Source organism: Salmo trutta, chromosome 24 (genome assembly GCF_901001165.1).
Source record: "Salmo trutta chromosome 24, fSalTru1.1, whole genome shotgun sequence".
NCBI classification, from domain to species: Eukaryota; Metazoa; Chordata; class Actinopteri; order Salmoniformes; family Salmonidae; genus Salmo; species Salmo trutta.
Genome location: NC_042980.1, coordinates 42,822,808 through 42,841,074, shown reverse-complemented (window position 1 = coordinate 42,841,074; position 18,267 = coordinate 42,822,808). Strand labels below are relative to the sequence as shown.

The 18,267-nt window shown below is 47.9% G+C and overlaps 1 protein-coding gene across 4 annotated transcripts in view; it reads right to left on the bottom strand.

The window, feature by feature from the left end:
* Positions 1-18,267, bottom strand: part of LOC115161341 (neuronal membrane glycoprotein M6-b) — a 60,591-nt gene that overhangs the window by 15,919 nt on the left and 26,405 nt on the right. Inside the window, exon 1 of one of the 4 annotated variants that reach the window (XM_029712251.1) lies at positions 9,178-9,573. The exons of 1 other annotated variant lie outside the window; for it this stretch is intronic. In XM_029712251.1, coding sequence (XP_029568111.1) covers positions 9,178-9,226 — 49 coding nt within the window. In that variant the 5' untranslated portion in view covers positions 9,227-9,573. Of the gene's footprint in view, positions 1-9,162; positions 9,574-18,267 lie in introns of those variants that run through there. 2 more of the 4 variants (XM_029712250.1, XM_029712253.1) reach the window with 2 other exon arrangements.

Genomic DNA, 18,267 nt, shown 5'->3' with positions numbered 1-18,267 from the left:
CTGAGCAGAACAGAGCAGACCTGAGTAACACTGAGGAACACTGAGCGGACCTGAGCAACACTGAGCAGAACAGAGCAGACCTGAGAAACACTGAGGTACACTGAGAGGACCTGAGCAACACTGAGCAACACTGAGCAACACTGAGCAGAACAGAGCAGACCTGAGAAACACTGAGGAACACTGAGCAGAACTGAGCAACACTGAGCAACACTGAGCAGACCAGAGCAGACCTGAGCAACACTAAGCAACACTGAGCAACACTGAGCAACACTGAGCAGACCAGAGCAGACCTGAGGAACACTGAGCAGACCTGAGGAACACTGAGCAGACCTGAGCATCACTGAGCAACACTGAGCAGACCTGAGCAACACTGAGTGGACCTGAGCAACACTGAGCAGACCTGAGCAACACTGAGGAACACTGAGCGGACCTGAGCAACACTGAGCAGAACAGAGCAGACCTGAAAAACACTGACGAACACTGGGCGGACCTGAGCAACACTGAGCAGTCCAGAGCAGACCTGAACAACACTGAGGAACACTGAGCAGACCTGAGCAACACTGAGGAACACTGAGGAACACTGAGAAACACTGAGCAGACCAGAGCAGACCTGAGGAACACTGAGCAGACCTGAGCAAAACTGAGCAACACTGAGCAGACCTGAGCAACACTGAGGAACACTGAGAAACACTGAGCAACACTGAGCAACACTGTGCAACACTGAGCAGCCCAGAGCAGACCTGAGGAACACTGAGCAGACCAGAGCAACACTGAGCAACACTGAGAAACACTGAGCAGACCAGAGCAGACCTGAGGAACACTGAGCAGACCTGAGCAACATTGAGCAACACTGAGCAACACTGAGCAACACTGAGGAACACTGAGGAACAGTGAGCAGACCTGAGCAACACTGAGCAACACTGAGCAGACCAGAGCAGATCTGAGCAACACTGAGGAACACTGAGCAGACCTGAGCAACACTGAGGAACACTGAGGAACACTGAGCAACACTGAGCAACACTGAGCAGACCAGAGCAGACCAGAGCAAACCTGAGGAACACTGAGCAGATCAGAGCAACTCTGCACAACTCTGAGCAACACTGAGCAGACCAGAGCAGACCTGAGGAACACTGAGCAGACCTAAGCAACACTGAGCAACACTGAGCAGACCAGAGCAGATCTGAGCAACACCAAGGAACACTGAGCAGACCTGAGCAGACCTGAGCAACACTGAGCAGACCATAGCAGACCTGAGGAACACTGAGCAGACCTGAGCAACACTGAGCAGACCAGAGCAGACCTGAGCAACACTGAGCAGACCTGAGCAACACTGAGCAGACCTGAGCAACACTGAGCAACACTGAGCAGACCTGAGCAACACTGAGCAGACCAGAGCAGACCTGAGCAACACTGAGCAACACTGAGCAGACCTGAGCAACACTGAGCAACACTGAGCAGACCTGAGCAACACTGAGGAACACTAAGCAACACTGAGCAACACTGAGCAGACCTGAGCAACACTGAGGAACACTGAGCAGACCTGAGCAACACTGAGGAACACTGAGCAACACTGAGCAGACCTGAGCAACACTGAGGAACACTGAGGAACACTGAGCAGACCAGAGCAGACCTGAGCAACAAGGAGTAACACTGAGCAGACCAGAGCAGACCTGAGCAACACTGAGGAACACTGAGCAACACTGAGCAACACTGAGCAGACCTGAGCAACACTGAGGAACACTGAGCAGACCTGAGCAACACTGAGCAACACTGAGCAACACTGAGCAGACCAGAGCAGACCTGAGCAACACTGAGCAGATCAGAGCAGACCTGAGCAACACTGAGGAACACTGAGCAACAATGAGCAACACTAAGCAACACTGAGCAGACCTGAGCAACACTGAGGAACACTGAGGAACACTGTGCGGACCTGAGCAACACTGAGCAACACTGAGCAGACCAGAGCAGACCTGAGCAACACTGAGCAGACCTGAGCAACACTGAGCAACACTGAGCAGAACAGAGCAGACCTGAGTAACACTGAGGAACACTGAGCGGACCTGAGCAACACTGAGCAGAACAGAGCAGACCTGAGAAACACTGAGGAACACTGAGAGGACCTGAGCAACACTGAGCAACACTGAGCAACACTGAGCAGAACAGAGCAGACCTGAGAAACACTGAGGAACACTGAGCAGAACTGAGCAACACTGAGCAACACTGAGCAGACCAGAGCAGACCTGAGCAACACTAAGCAACACTGAGCAACATTGAGCAACACTGAGCAGACCAGAGCAGACCTGAGGAACACTGAGCAGACCTGAGGAACACTGAGCAGACCTGAGCATCCCTGAGCAACACTGAGCAGACCTGAGCAACACTGAGTGGACCTGAGCAACACTGAGCAGACCTGAGCAACACTGAGGAACACTGAGCGGACCTGAGCAACACTGAGCAGACCAGAGCAGACCTGAGCAACACTGAGCAGACCTGAGCAACACTGAGCAACACTGAGCAGACCTGAGCAACACTGAGCAACACTGAGCAGACCTGAGCAACACTGAGCAGACCAGAGCAGACCTGAGCAACACTGAGCAACACTGAGCAGACCTGAGCAACACTGAGCAACACTGAGCAGACCTGAGCAACACTGAGGAACACTAAGCAACACTGAGCAACACTGAGCAGACCTGAGCAACACTGAGGAATACTAAGCAACACTGAGCAACACTGAGCAGACCTGAGCAACACTGAGGAACACTGAGCAGACCTGAGCAACACTGAGGAACACTGAGCAACACTGAGCAACACTGAGCAGACCTGAGCAACACTGAGGAACACTGAGGAACACTGAGCAGACCAGAGCAGACCTGAGCAACAAGGAGTAACACTGAGCAGACCAGAGCAGACCTGAGCAACACTGAGGAACACTGAGCAACACTGAGCAACACTGAGCAGACCTGAGCAACACTGAGGAACACTGAGCAGACCTGAGCAACACTGAGCAACACTGAGCAACACTGAGCAGACCAGAGCAGACCTGAGCAACACTGAGCAGATCAGAGCAGACCTGAGCAACACTGAGGAACACTGAGCAACAATGAGCAACACTAAGCAACACTGAGCAGACCTGAGCAACACTGAGGAACACTGAGGAACACTGTGCGGACCTGAGCAACACTGAGCAACACTGAGCAGACCAGAGCAGACCTGAGCAACACTGAGCAGACCTGAGCAACACTGAGCAACACTGAGCAGAACAGAGCAGACCTGAGTAACACTGAGGAACACTGAGCGGACCTGAGCAACACTGAGCAGAACAGAGCAGACCTGAGAAACACTGAGGAACACTGAGAGGACCTGAGCAACACTGAGCAACACTGAGCAACACTGAGCAGAACAGAGCAGACCTGAGAAACACTGAGGAACACTGAGCAGAACTGAGCAACACTGAGCAACACTGAGCAGACCAGAGCAGACCTGAGCAACACTAAGCAACACTGAGCAACACTGAGCAACACTGAGCAGACCAGAGCAGACCTGAGGAACACTGAGCAGACCTGAGGAACACTGAGCAGACCTGAGCATCCCTGAGCAACACTGAGCAGACCTGAGCAACACTGAGTGGACCTGAGCAACACTGAGCAGACCTGAGCAACACTGAGGAACACTGAGCGGACCTGAGCAACACTGAGCAGACCAGAGCAGACCTGAGCAACACTGAGCAGACCTGAGCAACACTGAGCAACACTGAGCAGACCTGAGCAACACTGAGCAACACTGAGCAGACCTGAGCAACACTGAGCAGACCAGAGCAGACCTGAGCAACACTGAGCAACACTGAGCAGACCTGAGCAACACTGAGCAACACTGAGCAGACCTGAGCAACACTGAGGAACACTAAGCAACACTGAGCAACACTGAGCAGACCTGAGCAACACTGAGGAATACTAAGCAACACTGAGCAACACTGAGCAGACCTGAGCAACACTGAGGAACACTGAGCAGACCTGAGCAACACTGAGGAACACTGAGCAACACTGAGCAACACTGAGCAGACCTGAGCAACACTGAGGAACACTGAGGAACACTGAGCAGACCAGAGCAGACCTGAGCAACAAGGAGTAACACTGAGCAGACCAGAGCAGACCTGAGCAACACTGAGGAACACTGAGCAACACTGAGCAACACTGAGCAGACCTGAGCAACACTGAGGAACACTGAGCAGACCTGAGCAACACTGAGCAACACTGAGCAGACCAGAGCAGACCTGAGCAACACTGAGCAGATCAGAGCAGACCTGAGCAACACTGAGGAACACTGAGCAACAATGAGCAACACTAAGCAACACTGAGCAGACCTGAGCAACACTGAGGAACACTGAGGAACACTGTGCGGACCTGAGCAACACTGAGCAACACTGAGCAGACCAGAGCAGACCTGAGCAACACTGAGCAGACCTGAGCAACACTGAGCAACACTGAGCAGAACAGAGCAGACCTGAGTAACACTGAGGAACACTGAGCGGACCTGAGCAACACTGAGCAGAACAGAGCAGACCTGAGAAACACTGAGGAACACTGAGAGGACCTGAGCAACACTGAGCAACACTGAGCAACACTGAGCAGAACAGAGCAGACCTGAGAAACACTGAGGAACACTGAGCAGAACTGAGCAACACTGAGCAACACTGAGCAGACCAGAGCAGACCTGAGCAACACTAAGCAACACTGAGCAACACTGAGCAACACTGAGCAGACCAGAGCAGACCTGAGGAACACTGAGCAGACCTGAGGAACACTGAGCAGACCTGAGCATCCCTGAGCAACACTGAGCAGACCTGAGCAACACTGAGTGGACCTGAGCAACACTGAGCAGACCTGAGCAACACTGAGGAACACTGAGCGGACCTGAGCAACACTGAGCAGAACAGAGCAGACCTGAAAAACACTGACGAACACTGGGCGGACCTGAGCAACACTGAGCAGTCCAGAGCAGACCTGAACAACACTGAGGAACACTGAGCAGACCTGAGCAACACTGAGGAACACTGAGGAACACTGAGCAACACTGAGAAACACTGAGCAGACCTGAGCAGACCTGAGGAACACTGAGCAGACCTGAGCAAAACTGAGCAACACTGAGCAACACTGAGCAGACCTGAGCAACACTGAGGAACACTGAGGAACACTGAGCAACACTGAGCAACACTGTGCAACACTGAGCAGCCCAGAGCAGACCTGAGGAACACTGAGCAGACCTGAGCAACACTGAGCAACACTGAGAAACACTGAGCAGACCAGAGCAGACCTGAGGAACACTGAGCAGACCTGAGCAACACTGAGCAACACTGAGTAACACTGAGCAACACTGAGGAACAGTGAGCAGACCTGAGCAACACTGAGCAACACTGAGCAGACCAGAGCAGACCTGAGCAACACTGAGGAACACTGAGCAGACCTGAGCAACACTGAGGAACACTGAGCAACACTGAGCAACACTGAGCAGACCAGAGCAGACCAGAGCAAACCTGAGGAACACTGAGCAGATCAGAGCAACTCTGCACAACTCTGAGCAACACTGAGCAGACCAGAGCAGACCTGAGGAACACTGAGCAGACCTAAGCAACACTGAGCAACACTGAGCAGACCAGAGCAGATCTGAGCAACACCAAGGAACACTGAGCAGACCTGAGCAGACCTGAGCAACACTGAGCAGACCATAGCAGACCTGAGGAACACTGAGCAGACCTGAGCAACGCTGAGCAGACCTGAGCAACACTGGGGAACACTGAGCAGACCTGAGCAACACTGAGGAACACTGAGGAACACTGAGCAACACTGAGCAACACTGAGCAGACCTGAGCAACACTGATCAACACTGAGCGGACCTGAGCAACACTGAGCAACACTGAGCAGACCAGAGCAGACCTGAGGAACACTGAGCGGACCTGAGCAACACTGAGCAACACTGAGCAGACCAGAGCAGACCCGAGGAACACTGAGCAGACCTGAGCAACACTGAGCAAAACTGGGCAGACCAGAGCAGACCTGAGGAACACTGAGCAGACTTTTGCAACACTGAGCAACACTGAGCAAACCAGAGCAGACCTGAGCAACACTGAGGAACACTGAGCAGACCAGAGCAGACCTGAGCAACACTGAGCATTTTATGCTGGCTTATGTAACCCGACGAACAGTTCTTGTGCTGAAGTTGTTTCCAGAGGCAGTTTGGAACTTGGTAGTGAGCGTTGCAAACGAGGATAGACTATTTTTACGTGCTACGCGCTTCAGCACTCCATCCTGTCCCATTCTGTGAGCTTGTGTGGTCTACCACTTCGCGGCTGAGCCATTGTTGCTCCTAGACGTTTCCACTTCACAATAACAACACTTACAGTTGACCAGGGTAGCTGTAGCAGGGCAGAAATTTGACAAACTGACTTGTTGGAAAGGTGGCATCCTATGACGATGCCTTGTTGAAAGTCACTGAGCTCTTCAGTAAGGCCATTCTACTGCCAATGTTTGTCTATGGAGATTGATTGGCTGTGTGCTTGATTTTATTTACCTGTAAGCAACGGGTATGGCTGAAGTAGCCAAATCCACTAATTTGAAGGATGTGGTACTGATTGTATTAAACACTTCTGCAATGGTTGATGAGATAGGATATTTTGCGCAGCGCAAGACGAGATGTAAACTACATGTAAGCTACACTATCCCGCAAAATCATCCAAAATCACTATCCCGCAAAATCATCCAAAATCACTATCCCGCAAAATCATCCAAAATCACTATCCCGCAAAATCATCCAAAATCACTATCCCGCAAAATCCTCCTGTTGTGTTGCATTTGGGTATTTTAAATGTGGTCATCCTAGGCCTGGCCTATGTTAAAAGTAAACCAAATAAATGCAAAGTGTTTGTTAGGTGTTAAGCCTCTGTTAAAATATGCTTTAAAAAATGACTAAAAGACAAAAATTGTGATTGTGTTGATTTGTGTTTGGTAATATTTCATTTAGGACAGAAATTTGTAGGCGGCTTAATTTACCCCGTCTCAATTTACCCAAATACCAGGGTATTTGAGACCAAAACTGTAATGTTTACATGAATTCTGATTATTTCCAAGGATACACAACGTCCTGAAATATATGTAGATATCTTTGTTAAAAATAATATTATATTTACCTTGAAAGAGTGATTCTGAATGTATTTTTTTTCTCAACTTACCCCACTCTCCCCTACAATTACATAAAAACACAAATCAGGAGTTTTCTTTGATATGAAACAATGGCCTTTTAGGAGAGAAAAATCTAGATATCCCTGTCCTGCATCGGCTGCTTCCTGAAGAACTGGTTGTGTGTGTGTGTGTGTGTGTGAGAATGTCTATCGTTGTTTGTATATGTGTGTGTGTGTGTGTGTGTGTCTATGCGGTCTGTGCCTGCGTGTGTGTGTGTGTGTGTGTTGTTGACAGATCAGTGATTGATCTGTAGCGCTGTGTATGGGGTTGATGATATCTCTATGTCTTGATCCACCTCACCCTCTTTCTCACACACACACACACGCACGCACGCACGCACGCACACACACACACACACACACACATACAGAGACACACACACACACAGACACACACACACAGAGACACACACCCACTCCCTCTCTTACCAACCGCATTACCAGCGACCCACCGATAACAAACCAACACATACAGCAGGAGTAATAATGATGAGGTGTGAAATATGTCCTCAATAAGAGGACCAACATCGCCAGTGGCAACCACAACATGACATCTATCATCCTCCACAGACTGAGCCGAAGACAACCGACACAGAAAACTAATGAGGCCTCATGCACAAGCAATCAAAGCCTTCCCAATACACTTGCAACAGCCTTTCAACATTATTCATATTCCACATACTGTGCAATGTGCACCAGAAATGTCAACAATTACAAAGCAACACACAACCATTACAAAGCAACACACAACCATTACAAAGCAACACACAACCATTACAAAGCCACACACAACCATTACAAAGCCACACACAACCATTACAAAGCCACACACAACCATTACAAAGCCACACACAACCATTACAAAGCAACACACAACCATTACAAAGCCACACACAACCATTACAAAGCAACACACAACCATTACAAAGCAACACACAACCATTACAAAGCCACACACGACCATTACAAAGCAACACACAACCATTACAAAGCCACACACAACCATTACAAAGCAACACACAACCATTACAAAGCAACACACGACCATTACAAAGCAACACACGACCATTACAAAGCAACACACAACCATTACAAAGCCACACACAACCATTACAAAGCCACACACAACCATTACAAAGCAACACACAACCATTACAAAGCCACACACAACCATTACAAAGCAACACACAACCATTACAAAGCCACACACAACCATTACAAAGCCACACACAACCATTACAAAGCAACACACAACCATTACAAAGCCACACACAACCATTACAAAGCAACACACAACCATTACAAAGCAACACACAACCATTACAAAGCCACACACGACCATTACAAAGCAACACACAACCATTACAAAGCCACACACAACCATTACAAAGCAACACACAACCATTACAAAGCAACACACGACCATTACAAAGCAACACACGACCATTACAAAGCAACACACAACCATTACAAAGCCACACACAACCATTACAAAGCCACACACAACCATTACAAAGCAACACACAACCATTACAAAGCCACACACAACCATTACAAAGCAACACACAACCATTACAAAGCCACACACAACCATTACAAAGCCACACACAGCCATTACAAAGCCACACACAACCATTACAAAGCCACACACAACCATTACAAAGCCACACACAACCATTACAAAGCAACACACAACCATTACAAAGCCACACACCACACCGTCCTCTGCACTGAATGAAGAAAACAAGTGACATCAGAGAGAAATGGTAATTTCTTAAAGCGAGAGAGAGATGAGACAGTGAATGTGTGAATGGAACTCCCACTGAGCAGAGTCTACCCTGCTATTGTGTGGTGTGAACCCAAGCAGCCTGAAGTAGACTAAAGCCCCAGTAAACCAGGCAGTGAAAAGAACTATAGGAGTCCATTCTTACTGTTGATTGTGGTACCTTTTTCCTCCTGGCTCTGCTCTCGGTTCTCTTCTGATATAGTTTCCATGGTTGTGTTTTATCCCATCCACTAAAAATGCTTCCTTTCAGCAGAATTCTCTCCTATCTCTCCCTCGCTCGCTCGCTCTTCTCTTCCTCTCTTTCTCTCTTCCTCTCTTCCTCTCTCTCTCTCTCTCTCTCCCTCTCTCTCGTGCTGCCCCGACTGACTAAAGCACAGCTCCAGAAACAACGCTGCCAGCTAACCTTATGCTCCACCATACATCACTTGAAATCCTCCTTTCCCAGGAAATATTCTAGGTCTGCTTTATTTGCACTGACTGACTGTTTGGGCACTCAGACTGGGTAGCTATGGATCCACTTGTCCCATCAACCACACACCCCCCTCACACCACACATCGCCTTGACCCCCATGCGTGCCCCCCATAGACACTCCCTCCTTGGAGGCGTCTGGGGCTAAGGGAGGCGCACCATGAATGACAATCCGGGGGCCTGCCTACCTGTCTGCCTGCCCTGCCTGGTAGAATGGTCAGGTTCCATCACAGGAGGGGATGTGTGTGGGAGAGAGTAGGGACCCCCTCCTTTGGCTGCTGGGGGCTTCACTGAATGAAAGAATGAACGCCTCACTCAGTGTTGTGTGGTGCTGGGGGAGAATGGGGGAGAATAAGGGGGAATGGGGGAGAATGGAGGAGAATAAGGGGGAATGGGGGAGAATAAGGGGGAATGGGGGAGAATGGGGGAGAATAAGGGGAAATGGGGGAGAATGGGGGAGAATAAGGGGGAATGGGGGAGAATGGAGGAGAATAAGGGGGAATGGGGGAGAATAAGGGGGAATGGGGGAGAATGGGGGAGAATAAGGGGGAATGGGGGAGAATAAGGGGGAATGGGGGAGAATGGGGGAGAATAAGGGGGAATGGGGGAGAATGGGGGAGAATAAGGGGGAATGGGGGAGAATATGGGGGAGAATGGGGGAGAATAAGGGGGAATGGGGAGAATGGGGGAGAATAAGGGGGAATGGGGGGAATGGGGGAGAATAAGGGGGAATGGGGGGGAGAATGGGGGAGAATAAGGGGGAATGGGGGAGAATAAGGGGGAATGGGGGAGAAAGTGGGAGAATAAGGGGGAATGGGGGAGAATGGGGGAGAATAAGGGGAATGGGGGAGAATGGGGGAGAATGGGGGAGAATAAGGAAAAATGGGGGAGAATGGGGGGGAATGGGGGAGAAAGTGGGAGAATAAGGGGGAATGGGGGAGAATGGGGGAGAATAAGGAAGAATGAGTGGGAATGGGGGAGAATGGGGGCGAATAAGGAAAAATGGGGGAGAATGGGGGGAATAAGGGACAATGGGGGAGAATGGGGAGAATAAGGGGGAATGGGGGAGAATGGGGGAGAATGGGGGAGAATAAGGAAAAATGGGGGAGAATGGGGGAGAATAAGGGACAATGGGGGAGAATGGGGGAGAATAAGGGGGAATGGGGGAGAATGGGGGAGAATAAGGAAAAATGGGGGAGAATGGGGGAGAATGGGGGAGAATGGGGAAGAATAAGGGGGAATGGGGGAGAATGGGGGAGAATGGGGGAGAATGGGGAAGAATAAGGGGGAATGGGGGAGAATGGGGGAGAATGGGGGAGAATAAGGAAAAATGGGGGAGAATGGGGGAGAATAAGGGACAATGGGGAGAATGGGGGAGAATAAGGGGGAATGGGGGAGAATAAAGGAGAATGGGTGAGAACAAGGGGGATGGGCGAGAATATGGGGGAGAATAAGGAGAAATGGGGGAGAATGGGGGAGATTAAGGGAGAATGGTGTAGAATTGGGGGAGAATAAAGGAGAATTGGGGGGACGGGGGAGAATGGGAGAGAACGTGGGAGAATGGGGGAGAATGGGGGAGAATAAGGGGGAATGGGGGAGAATGGGGGAGAATAAGGGGGAATGGGGGAGAATGGGGGAGAATAAGGGGGAATGGGGGAGAATGGGGGAGAATAAGGGGGAATGGGGGAGAATGGGGGAGAATAAGGGGGAATGGGGGAGAATGGGGGAGAATAAGGGGGAATGGGGAGAATGGGGGAGAATAAGGGGGAATGGGGGGAGAATAAGGGGGAATGGGGGAGAATGGGGGAGAATAAGGGGGAATGGGGGAGAATAAGGGGGAATGGGGGAGAATATGGGGGAGAATGGGGGAGAATAAGGGGGAATGGGGGAGAAAGTGGGAGAATAAGGGGGAATGGGGGAGAATAAGGAAGAATGAGTGAGAATGGGGGAGAATGGGGGAGAATGGGGGAGAATAAGGGGGAATGGGGGAGAATGGGGGAGAATAAGGAAGAATGAGTGAGAATGGGGGAGAATGGGGGCGAATAAGGGGGAATGGGGGAGAATGGGGGAGAATAAGGGGGAATGGGGGAGAATGGGGGAGAATAAGGGGGAATGGGGGAGAATGGGGGAGAATAAGGAAAAATGGGGGAGAATGGGGGAGAATAAGGGACAATGGGGGAGAATGGGGGAGAACAAGGGGGAATGGGGGAGAATGGGGGAGAATAAGGGGGAATAGGGGAGAATGGGGGAGAATAAGGTGGAATGGGGGAGAATAAAGGAGAATGGGTGAGAACAAGGGGGATGGGCGAGAATATGGGGGAGAATAAAGGAGAATGGGTGAGAACAAGGGGGATGGGCGAGAATATGGGGGAGAATAAGGAGAAATGGGGGAGAATGGGGGAGATTAAGGGAGAATGGTGTAGAATTGGGGGAGAATAAGGGAGAATTGGGGAGAACGGGGGAGAATGTGAGAGAACGGGGGAGAATGGGGGGAGAATGTGAGAGAACGGGGGAGAATTGGGGAGAACGGGGGAGAATGGATGAGAACAGGAGAGAACGTCGTAGATTGGGTGAGAATGGGAGAGAACGGGGTAGAATGGATGAGAACAGGAGAGAACGGGGTAGATTGGGTGAGAATGGGAGAGAACGGGGTAGAATGGATGAGAACGGGGGAGAACGGGGGCGAATGCATGTCAGCACACAATCACCACCCACTCATCCAACCACATTTGCAGGGCGGGAGTGGGAGGGGGAGGGGTGAGTTTGGTGGGGGGGGCAGCCCCTTTATATTCTGACTGGCACCATATGTCCCCTGCTCCCATGGCAACAACCTCTGACAACGGTCTCCCCTCCCGACTTCCAACTCCCACATAAAAGGACACAAGAAAAGGGGTATGATACCTCTCCTCTGAACAAGAAAAAGGAGGCTCTCCAATGTTTGTACGGGTGAAAGAGAAATAAAGAACATGAGAATGGTAGAGACTTTGGGAAATAGAAGGAGACAGAGAGAGGTGAGGGAGAGTATGAAAAAAAGACGCCTGAAATGATGAGAGGGAGAAATAGAGTCTGCAGAGAAACAGAGGGACAGATAGAGATAGAAACAAAGGGACAGATAGAGATAGAAACAAAGGGACAGATAGAAACAGAGGGACAGATAGAAACAGAGGGACAGATCGAAACAGAGGGACAGATCGAAACAGAGGGACAAATGGAAACAGAGGGACAGATAGAGATAGAAACAGAGGGACAGAGAGAGATAGAAACAGAGGGACAGATAGAAACAGAGGGACAGATAGAGATAGAAACAGAGGGACAGATACAGATAGAAACAGAGGGACAGATAGAAACAGAGGGACAGATAGAGATAGAAACAAAGGGACAGATAGAGGTAGAAACAGAGAGACAGATAGAAACAGAGGGACAGATAGAGATAGAAACAAAGGGACAGATAGAAACAGAGGGACAGATAGAAACAGAGGGACAGATAGAGATAGAAACAGAGGGACAGATAGAAACAGAGGGACAGATAGAGATAGAAACAAAGGGACAGATAGAAGTGGAAACAGAGGGACAGATAGAGATAGAAACAGAGAGACAGATAGAAACAGAGGGACAGAGAGAGATAGAAACAGAGGGACAGATAGAAACAGAGGGACAGATAGAGATAGAAACAGAGGGACAGATAGAGATAGAAACAGAGGGACAGATAGAAACAGAGGGACAGATAGATGGACAGCCAGACACGGAGAGAGGTAGACAAACAGACAACAAGAGAGATGACCAGAGACAGACAGACAGAAACAGACAGACAGACAGACAGAAACAGACAGACAGACAGACAGACAGACAGACAGACAGACAGACAGACAGACAGACAGACAGACAGACAGACAGACAGACAGACAGACAGACAGACAGACAGACAGACATAGTCTTGGCTGTGTGCTGTGTTTGTCTGAAGTGGTTGAGTCTGCATGGGGAGACTAGTTCTAAAGCATCCTAATGAGAAATTGGTCTTTGAGTTGGGAGTCCTGCTGCTGGAGTGCTGCTCAAGTGGGGTCTTCTCAAGGATCCTCCCTGCCCCGCAGAGAGGAGGGGGAGCAGTGGGAGAGAAGAGGAGAGGAGAGCCTCAGGGGTAAGGAAAGTGAACGTAGCAGGGATCTCACAACAAAAAACAAGCAAAGGTTTTTCATTAATCATTTTAAGAGTTTATGTCATCTTATGAAGGGGAGAAACAGACTGAGTAAGGCCAACTACATCTAAAGCTCATTTACATGAGCTAAATCTCATAGTATTGTAGATGTGGGATGATATAAAGATTTGGATGTGATTGATACTAATTGATATAAGTGATTCATGTGAGGCTTGGCATTATGGAGAACTTAATCATCCAATTAAATAGTTTGCGAGAACTGCCAAGCGAACACATTAGCGAGGATGACACTGATGTCCATCCTTATCCACTGTGTCACATAAGGGCTGAGGTGGAGTTGTAAGTTGAAGCAACTAATCCTGAGGATGTTGTCATGAAATATGGACTAAGAAATTAAGTTGTGAACAGACAGAGAGAAATAAAGTTGAATTATGAGTTATGTGGGGAAATACTCAAACACTAAGGCATTTTGGTAGACATGCCAGTAAATCATGAAGCAAGCTTAGGTTGGCAATAACCCCAGAGAGACTGTGTTGACCCACTTTGTGGGATGGACTTCACAGGTCAACATGCTCAGTATTTCTGACTTTATGGCTAGCGTGCTGCACCATCCATGATGTCATTGATTTGTTCACGAAAGCACTGGTCCTCAAATCCATGATGCATTCCATTCTGTTGTCTGTTGACCCATTTACAATATGTGGCTAAACAAGAACCAGAGCAGTTGAAATGTAATGATGGAATGGAACAAATATTTAGCTTGACGCAAATAGCATTTTGGCCCTGTAGTTACTGAATATCTATCTGGAGAAAGTATCCGTCTCAACCTAGTGCTCATAGTTGGCCTAGTGTGCAGTGCAGACGATTGGACCAAACCCATGAAAAAAATGCATTCCACATGTCCAAGTAAAGCAGACATTTCTAAGGTCTTTAAGGTAGCATTATTCAACTCTTATGCTTGGAAATAACCCCAGGAGTCTAGCTAATGTTGCCCAGTCCTTGTTCTAATGCGTTGATGGACCGTCTGAGGTTCTTGAACTTACCTCCTCTGCGGAAATGAATGCTTTTTATTTTGCAGCAAAACTGGATATGCCATTAAAGAATAACTGTCCTCATTCATTACAGAGGGATTCATGTAGGGAGATGAAACCACAATGGGCTTTCTGTCAGTAATGAGCCTAATACTTCTGTTTTGCCATGTCAGACCAAAAGGCAACAGGCTAACACACATGTACGGATGTAGGATCTTCATTTGAGCCAGTTTCTACAGCAGGAAAATAATCCTGCAGCCACAGGAAATGGGAATTTTTATGTGGATTATAATTAATGGACATTGTTTTAGTGGTTGATAGATTTTTCAATTCCAAACTTCAGAAACCTGAAATACACTAGACATTTCCATTTTAGTCATTTAGCAGACACTCTTATCCAGAGCAACTTACAGTAGTGAATTCACACATTTCATACTTTTTTTTTTCTTCTCCATACTGGTCCCCCATGGGAATCGAACCCACAACCCTGGTGTTGCAAACACCATGCTCTACCAAGTGAGCCACACGGGACCATTTCAAATGTCCTGCATTGCAGGAATGTTCTCCTGCGACAGGGTGATCTGTAGAACTCGCTCCTGCAAGGACATAATATAAATAAAATCATAGTTTAAAACCATTGATTACCTCTTCCCTTATGAAGAAATGTGAGTTTACAGCAAAACTGACATGCAATTATGACTGATTTGTGAAAGTATTTTGGTAAACAACTTCATAAACTACAATTATTGCATCCATGGATTTGCAAAGAAAATCTAACAAACTGTGAATTTGGAATGAAATTATGCTGGATGGGCAGTAAAGGATTAAACGAGGGGGTCTAAAGTTCACTTGAACAATAAATGAACTACACAACATTCACTTTGTTTACACCTCAAGCTAGCAGCCTTTGAATGCTGATCAAAAACACATGTAGTATGTCCAACCTCCTTCGACTGGTTGAAGGGGCACTTTAGGGGCCACAGTTTGATATATTGTCACTCAGTCTGGACTACAACCTCTTTGGTAATAAACCATAGGGTTAATGTGCGGTGCATCGTGAGTCTATTCACACATACCAACACATTGGCCTTTGTGCTAACTCCATTAGCCTAACAGGCGTACACTTGTTGGTTGTGTTGGAAAGTTATGTACCTTAGCTAACCTTAGCTCTCTTCATTTAAGCTAGTACCATACCTTCTCTTTGAAAAGTAAGAACCCAAATCAACTGAATTGACTAGTTCTCTGGGTTTGATGTTGGTGCCACCCATCCCTTGTGTTGTACTCTCTGATCTGGTAGACATTCTTTCCACGGCGTTTGACCAAATAATCCCCTAGACCTCTGACTCAGCGCATCCCTAATTACACGTTTGTGTTGCTGTCATTTGGGTTTGGAAGAAGAAGGAGGCGGAGAAGGAGAGAAACCACTCTGGGGGATGCCTGGCAGCCATGTTTCCCCTCTCATCTGACTTCACACTCCCATTGCTGGCACTTCCTGTAGGCCTGTGGGATTGGCTGCGGTGAGCAGCACCAGATGCTTCATATTACCCTGGCTTCCTGTCTGTTCCACCTTGGAAACTGCCATCAGGCTTGACAGGAAGGCAGGAAGCAGATATCCAAGAGGATGAAAGCCTCAAGACCTTTAGTGTCTTCACTTTAACGCTGGCACCAGGACAAGGCTGGGTTACAACTGTGTGTATATAAACCCAAAAACTTTATGAGAGGCAGTATAGGGAACGTTGGTCTAATGCAGTTGTTTCCAGGTAGAATTGTACCATGTGTTTTGGCTCCTTTTTGAAGTCCATAGACCTGTTGCCCTTCTTCAGTGGAATATAAGACCATTTTCTATTCTGTACTCAAAGTGAAAAGAGGATGTTTATCGTTCACCTCTGGTCTGGACAAGGCTCCTGAGTCTTTCTGGTAAAAGACAAACTGATCAAGTCAATAAGGAAGTAGTGAGGAAGGCATGTAGCTCTCCAAGATCCAGGTTCAAAGCACAGAGACCACCCTACTTACACAGAGACCATACTACTTACACAGAGACCATACTACTAACACAGAGACCATACTACATACACAGAGACCCTACTACTCACACAGAGACCACACTGCTTACACAGAGACCATACTACTCACACAGAGACCATACTACTCACACAGAGACCATACTACATACACAGAGACCCTACTACTCACACAGAGACCACACTGCTTACACAGAGACCACACTGCTTACACAGAGACCATACTACTCACACAGAGACCATACTACTCACACAGAGACCATACTACATACACAGAGACCCTACTACTCACACAGAGACCATACTACTTACACAGAGACCATACTACTCACACAGAGACCATACTACTCACACAGAGACCATACTACTCACACAGAGACCATACTACTTACACAGAGACCCTACTGCTTACACAGAGACCATACTACTTACCCAGAGACCATACTACTCACACAGAGACCATACTGCTTACACAGAGACCACAATACTTACACAGAGACCACACTACATACACAGAGACAATACTACTTACACAGAGACCATACTACTTACACAGAGACCACACTACTCACACAGAGACCATACTACTTACACAGAGACCATACTACTTACACAGAGACCATACTACTCACACAGAGACCACACTACTCACACAGAGACCATACTACTTACACAGAGACCACACTACTCACACAGAGACCATACTACTTACACAGAGACCACACTACTAACACAGAGACCATACTACATACACAGAGACCATACTACTTACACAGAGACCATACTACATACACTGAGACCATACTACTTACACAGAGACCATACTACTTACACAGAGACCATACTACTTAGACAGAGACCACACTGCTTACACAGAGACCATACTACTTACACAGAGACCATACTACTTACACAGAGACCACACTACTAACACAGAGACCATCCTGCTTACACAGAGACCATACTACTTACACAGAGACCATACTCCTTACACAGAGACCATACTACTTACACAGAGACCATACTACTCACACAGAGACCATACTACTAACACAGAGACCATACTACTTACACAGAGACCACACTACTAACACAGAGCTCCAGTTGGACGTATGGGGATAGTTTTAAAAGAATCCAAAACAGCAAGACTCTCAAATTTCCCCAGACAATATTAGCTACTAGAAAAATGTTAGTTGTAAATCAATACAAAACACATCTCTATGGGTAAATGCAGCTCGTTCAACAATACAAACACATCTCTATGGGCAAATGCAGCTCATTCAACAATACAAACACATCTCTATGGGTAAATGCAGCTCATTCAACAATTCAAACATCTCTATGGGTAAATGCAGCTCGTTCAACAATACAAACACATCTCTATGGGTAAATGCAGCTCATTCAACAATACAAACACATCTCTATGGGTAAATGCAGCTCATTCACTAATACAAAACACATCTCTATGGGTAAATGCAGCTCATTCAACAATACAAACACATCTCTATGGGTAAATGCAGCTCATTCACTAATACAAAACACATCTCTATGGGTAAATGCAGCTCATTCAACAATA